Source organism: Merops nubicus, unplaced genomic scaffold (assembly GCF_000691845.1).
Source record: "Merops nubicus isolate BGI_N331 unplaced genomic scaffold, ASM69184v1 scaffold15292, whole genome shotgun sequence".
NCBI lineage: Eukaryota > Metazoa > Chordata > Aves > Coraciiformes > Meropidae > Merops > Merops nubicus.
The window spans coordinates 7,836-14,416 of NW_008594431.1; the positions used below are offsets into that span (position 1 = coordinate 7,836).

Genomic DNA, 6,581 nt, shown 5'->3' on the forward strand with positions numbered 1-6,581 from the left:
GCTGTCCCCGGAGAGGGGTGGCAGAAAGCTGGGGCTGGGCAGAGGTGGTGTTGCTGAGCTCTTCCTAGTCTAAGGTGTGAAGGAGGGGAGTGAGGTGGAGCCCAGGGATGGGCCTCTTGGGGTGCCACGGGTCGGGGGTGGGGAGGACGAGGTCCCACCAGGATGCATAATTCCCTGCTGCTCCTTCCTCCAGCACGTGGGCTGTGACCGTGTCCTGGGCTCTGACTCCAAGGAGGACAAGTGTCGTGTGTGTGGGGGAGATGGCAGCTCCTGTGAGACCATCGAGGGGGTCTTCAACCAGTCCCTGCCAGAGGGAGGTAGGGAACAAGTGGCCTGGCCACCACACCTGGCATCACCCACCCACCCTCGAGTCCCTCCCTGACTACACCCGCTCCTGGGGCACGCAGGACAGGCAGGGACACATCCCAGAGACACCCCAGAGGGCAGGACCTGGCTGCAAGCAGGGAGCAAACTGCTCCTGTTCACTGACCAAGCCGTGCCCCGGCCCCTGCTGGCACCCAAGTGCCAAACACAGAGCACTGAGCTCCTTCCCTCCTCCCCAGCTCACCCTGCCCTCAGGCCAGGCTGTGGAGATGGCCGTGGAGACCCCAGCTCCACAGATGAGAAGATCTTCAGCTGGCTGTTGGCCAGTTCCCCCTGGTCCTTTCCAGCCACTCTTCTCCCAGCCTGGAGGGTTGGAGGGGATTGTTGTGACCCAAGGGCAGGACCTGGCACTTGACCTTGTTGAACCTCATATCCCACTGGCCTCAGCCCATCGATCCAGCCTGGCCAGATCCCTCTGTAGAGTCTCCTCAAGCAGATGAACCCTCCTACCCAACTGGGTGTTATCTAAGGGTGCCCTTGATGTTCTCATCCAGACCACTGATAAAGACATTAAAGAGAACTGGCCCCACCCCTGAGCCCTGGAGCCACCCCTGTCCTGGTGGCCATCCTGATCTCCTCCTTTCATTGCCCTGGGTGGCTGCACAGACAGCTCTGCACTGCCAGCATCTCGTGTGGAGTGCAATCCACGTGTCACAGGGTGGCACAGGCTCCCACCCAGCCCGGGCAGGGTTGGCTCTGGGCTCCCAGGCTGAGCACCACTGCTCAGCAGCCCCACGTTGTCTCCCAGGTTACGAGGAGGTGATCCAGATTCCCAAGGGCTCCGTCCACATCGACATCCGGGAGCTGAACCTCTCCATCAACTACCTAGGTGAGATGGGGTGGGGGAGATGCTGGAACCCCAGCCAGACCCCCCTGATCTGCCATTTCCTTGCAGCAGAGGATGGGGTTGAGGGTCCCAGCTTGGGGCTGGGGGCAGGGGAAGGGGGCAGGGCAGGGGAAGGTGGCAGGGCAGCGTGGCCCATAGCAGTGTGGCCCACACAGCCCCTGTCTCTCCATGGTGCTGCCTCAGCAGCGTGACCCTCAGCAAACCCCATGTGCCATGTTCCTGGCACTGCCAGTGTCCCCTTGGTATCCCCCCCTCTGCCAGCACCTTGGGCTGGGGATTAAGAACAGACCTGTTCACAGTTTCCTTGGACTTAGTTTTCCAGCCTGACTCTGGCTCAGTTTTACAACTGGTCTTTTTCTTTCCCCTTGTCTTCTCTTTGTGCCCTCCAAGCGACGGGCAGTGATGATGGAGAGGTGGCCAAGGGGTGCCCACTGCTGGGTGCCTCCACAGCAGCTCTCCAGGAGCAGGAGCCTTGCCTGGATGCTGGCACCAGTGGGAGGCCCCAGGGGAGCTCTGCTGGCAGCACCCCTCCAGCCCAGCTCCCTCTGCTGGGGTTGGAGCTGGGTTTGGAGCTGCTGATGACTCCCCCTTGCCCAGCCCTGGGGACTCCTCATGCCCATCCAGACTGGTTTTCAGTGTCCTGGAGGCACAGCCCAAGCTCTTCTCACTATCTGCCACCGTTCTCTCCAGGATCTGCCCTCGCACCCCGGTGGGAGCAGAGCAGAGGGCGCACCCTCCATCCCCATCAGAACAACCCATCCTCCCCACCCCAGGGCATCAGGGAGCGGGGGCAGGAGGGACGCAGGGCTGGACACCAGCGCGGGGCTGGTGGCAGAGAGCGAGCCGGGAGAGCAGGGGAAGGAGCGAACCGATCCCCCTCTAGTGACTCACTTGGGCAACCACAGGCAGGCTGCTGGCGACCAGCCTCCTCCAGGAGCCCCAGAGACCCACTCTGCACAGCTGGATTCCAGCCTGGCTTCACGGCCACAGCTTGTCCCACTGCCAAATGTCCCCATGGCCACCCTGGGCAGCTGGCTGAGCTCCCTGCAGCATCGTCCTGCCAGGGCGAGGTGGTGGGCAGCAGGACACAGGACCATGGGTGCATCAGTCCCACCCCTGCTAGTCACTTTGTGCGGCCCTGACCCAGGCAACTGCTCCATTTGCCCCACCTATTCCACCCCTGCAGGCTGAGGGTGGTGGTTTTTGTCACATAATCATAGAATTGTTTAGGTTGGAGAAGAACTGTAAGATCATCCAGTCCAACCATCCCCCAGCACTGCCAGGTCCCCACTGCCCCGTGTCCCTCCCACCACATCTCCACAGCTTGGAAACCCCTCCAGGGGTGGGGACTCCACCACTACCCTGGGCAGCCTGGCACAGCCCTGGGCAACCCTCCAGGGCAAGAAATTGTTCCTCAGGGACAACCTCAACCTCCCCTGGGGCAACTTGAGGCTGGTTCCTCTTGTCCTGTCCCTTGTTCCTTGGGAGCAGAGCCCGACCCCCCCCTGGCTCCAGGCTCCTGTCAGGAGCTGTGCAGAGCCAGAAGGTCTCCCCTGAGCCTCCTTTGCTCCAGGCTCAGCACCCCCAGCTCCCTCAGCTGCTCCTCCCCACACTTGGGCTCTAGACCCTTCCCCAGCTTCGTTGCCCTTCTCTGGCCACGCTCCTCTGTCCTAGCAGTGCTCTGAGCCCAGCAGATGAGAAGCACCCAGCTGAAGCTGGAAGGGCTCGTTCAGCCTTTGTTGGTAACCCTTCTCCCCTGTCCTCACAGCCCTGAGAGGGGAGGGTGGTGAGTATTACATCAATGGGAAGCTCTCCATCGACCCCCCGCGCCGCTTCGACATCGCCGGCACCACATTCCACTACAGGAGATCCCCAGAGGAACCCGAGTCCCTGGAGGCCTTGGGACCCACCAACATCACCCTCTTTGTCATGGTTGGTAACGTGGTTCCTTCATATCTTCACCTGGTATAGGCCTAGTCTGCGCTAAAGAGACCTTGCTGTGGCTACATGGGGATTGGAGGTGATCAGCCCCAGTCCTTGCTGTCTGGAGGTGCCAAGATCAGAGGAAAATTGGGCTAAGTTCTCAGGTCTCCCTCCTTAATCTACCAGGCTTGGAACAATTCAATCTTTCAGTGTGTGTGAGCCTCTCCTCTGATCAGATCACCACCGTGGCTGCACCACTGTCATCACTGGTGGCTTCCACGTCAATGCTGGCAGGGGCTGAAAAGGGAAGCGGGGGAGATTTCGGCTCTCCTGGGGTTTGGAGAGCACGCTGAGCTGGTCAGACAGGGACAGTCACGTCCGTGCTGGACTTTGGTGGCACTGGTGCCTCAGTGGTGCCCTTCTCCCCAGGTCCTCGTGCGGACGGAGCTGCAGGGGATCCGCTACAAGTTCAACGCGCCCGTCGGCAGAGACGCCTCCAACCAGTACTCCTGGCACTACACCCCCTGGACCAAATGCTCAGTGCTGTGTGCTGGGGGTGAGGTTTGACCCCGTGCTGGCTTTGGGGGAGACACACACGTGTATCTTCTCTCCTTTGACTCCCACGTGCTCTCTGGGCCACCTGAGCCCGCGCCTGGATGTCAACATCTGCTTTGCTCTAAGGGAGCCCTCAGGTTTCTACAAATTCCCCCCCCTGCACCCAGCCACACGCAGGCTGGTGTCAGTCAGTGAGGCCTGAGACCTTGGGGGCAGTGTCAGGGCAACCATCCTGGGTGGTGTCCTTCAGCTGGAGCACAGGGTGGGTGGTCGTGGTGGTGGAAGGTGGCTCAATACACCTGAAAGTCCTTTCCTGGTGTGATGCAGGGTGGGATGACTGATCACAGCACCCCCCCAGCCTGCAGATCTCCATGTCTGTGGAATGAAACACTGCTGATGCTTCCCTGAATCCCAAGGGCTGGTTCCCGTGGGGACTGACAGAAGAATTTGGGCCAGGGCTCGTGGAGAGCCTGGCTGGGGACTGAGCTGCTGCTCAGAAGAGAGAGGCCCTGTCCAGAGCAAGGCTTAGCAATGTTCCCTGTTTGAAGCCAAGGGCTCTGACCTTGTCTGGTGTGCGAGGCCTCGACAAGGTGCTGCCACCTCCTGTTCCAGGTCTTCTCCCCAGAAAGTGTCACAAGGCCAAGGTTAGAGCAGGTTTATTTGAGGATGAGATCTTTGGAACACTTTGATCCTCTGTCATCTCTGCCAGCCCGTGCCCTGGCTGCTGAGCCTTCACCCCACCCATTTCTGGAGATGTTAGAGGTGAAGGAGACCTTGGTTATGGGTACAGAAGTAGGTTCAGGCTTGCTGAGGTGCCCCATCACTTGCCCACATGGGAGTAGAGCCGTGGGGCTTGTCCTTGCCACCTGGCTCAGCGCCAGCCTCAGGGTCCTCCTCTCTTTCCCCCTTGCCTCTTTCTCCTGACAGGCAGCCAGATCCAATCTGTGGTATGCAAGAAACTTTCCGATGGCTCAACTGTCTTCAACCATTTCTGCAGCCCAGAAACCAAAATGCCAGAGAGGCAGAGGCCGTGCAACACCGAGCCATGTCCCCCGGGGTGAGTGCCACAGCCTGGGGCAGCTGGAGGGGGCAGGGGTGGGACAGCCACGGAGCAGGAGGGTGGAATTCCCTCCTCTGCCATTCCCACTTCTGAGATCCCTTCCACACCACCCAGGGGTGCTGGGGCAGCTCTGCTGGGGACAGGGGCAGTGTTCTCCTCTGTGCTCCATCACCATCCAGCACACAACCAGCACAGCCCTGGTGTGTCACCACGGGGAAGGGACAGTGGTGACACAGGGAGCAGAGACCTGTGTCCACCACTGTGCCTTGCTCAGCAAGGGGTGTGCTGGCCAAGGCTGGGCTCTGTGGTGTGAGCTCCTCCCTGTGCTGCTGAGCCATGTGCAGAAAGGAGCCCTCCCCATCTGGTGCTTTGGTGCAGAGCAGATACTCAGCACCAGTCCCTCAGAAATTGTCCCAGCCCCTCCCTGGCTGGTCCTTGTCCCTCTCTTGAAGGGGAAAGGGAGGTGTGGAGGAACCTGTGGTTCAGCTGTCTGGGTGGCTGTGGCCAGAGTAGGAATAGGGCTGTGTGCAGGAGCTCAGGGGCAAGCGTGGACCACCGTGGCCCTCACAGCTTTGCTGTGTTCCCTGTCTCCAGCTGGGTGATTGGGAACTGGTCCGAATGCAGCCGAAGCTGCAACGAAGGCGTCCGCACACGCAGCGTCTTCTGCAAGCGCAAGATCTCTGCCACTGAGGAGAAGACCTTGGATGATGCCTCTTGCACCCACCCACGGCCCAAGATGCTCGAGCCTTGCAATAACCAGACGTGCCCTCCAGAGTGGGTTGCCCTGGACTGGTCTGAGGTAAGTGCTTAACGTCCACCCTCAGCTCTCTGATGTCACTGGTCCTCAGCAGGACGGTGTCAGTCGCCAGGCAGGAGCATCAGTGATGCCTGCTGGCTGTGGGGAGCACAGCGTGGGGAATTCCAGCTCTGGAGTCCTCAGCAGGGACCTGTTGGAGAAGGTCCAGAGGAGGCCACAACAATAATGTGAGAGCTGGAACCCCTCTCCTGTGAGGACAGGCTGAGAGAGTTGGGCTTGTTCAACCTGGAGAAGAGAAGGCTCTGGCTGGGGACACCTTCTGGTGGCCTTCCAGGGCTACAAGGGGCCTGTCAGAAAGCTGGGGAGAGACTTTTTAGCACAACCTAATGTGACAGGACAAGAGGTGATGGTCTGAAACTAAAAGAGGGAGATTTAGACTAGAGAGAAGGAAGAAATGTTCTACATTGAGGGTGGTGATTCCCTGGCCCAGGCTGCCCAGAGAGGTGGTCGCTGCCCCATCCCTGGAACCATCCCAGGGGAGGTTGGACCAAGCTCTGAGCACCCTGCTCTAGCTGCAGATGTCCCTGCTCCCTGCAGGGGGGTTGGACTGGATGACCTTTAAATGTCCTTTTCAACTGAAAACATTGTATGATTCTAACAGAAGGATCTTGTAGCTCAGGAGACAGGCAGCCAGCACCACCTGCCTCTGCTCTTTGCTGGACATCCTGCCCTCTCTCTGCAGTGCACCCCAAGCTGTGGGCCGGGATTCCGCCACCGCATCGTCCTCTGCAAGAGCGGGGACCACAGCACCACCCTGCCCACCTCCCAGTGCTCCGAGGCCTCCAAGCCCCCAACCAGCATGAGGTGCAACCTGCGGCGCTGCCCACCCCCACGCTGGGTGACTGGCGAGTGGGGAGAGGTAGGGACAGTCCTTTCCTTGGGGTTGGTGAAGACTCTGCCTCCCCGGCAGGGACAAGGGGCTGCAGAGGGGGGCTGGGCCAGCTGCAAGTGGGGCCACTGCTGTCCCTGCCCCTGCAATGCTCCAGGCTGGGGGA

At 60.3% G+C, this 6,581-nt stretch overlaps 1 protein-coding gene across 1 annotated transcript in view; it reads left to right on the top strand.

Moving 5' to 3' along the window:
- The window catches only part of LOC103768630 (A disintegrin and metalloproteinase with thrombospondin motifs 10-like), a gene marked incomplete at both ends in the record, with an annotated part of 13,832 nt that extends 7,387 nt beyond the window's left edge, over positions 1 to 6,445 (top strand). Inside the window, 7 exons of the mRNA XM_008935783.1 lie at positions 194 to 317; positions 1,133 to 1,213; positions 3,000 to 3,163; positions 3,584 to 3,710; positions 4,637 to 4,766; positions 5,364 to 5,568; positions 6,269 to 6,445. Of these exons, the coding sequence (XP_008934031.1) occupies positions 194 to 317; positions 1,133 to 1,213; positions 3,000 to 3,163; positions 3,584 to 3,710; positions 4,637 to 4,766; positions 5,364 to 5,568; positions 6,269 to 6,445 (1,008 nt within the window). The remainder of the gene's footprint in view (positions 1 to 193; positions 318 to 1,132; positions 1,214 to 2,999; positions 3,164 to 3,583; positions 3,711 to 4,636; positions 4,767 to 5,363; positions 5,569 to 6,268) is intronic.
- Between the last annotated feature and the right edge of the window lie 136 nt (positions 6,446 to 6,581).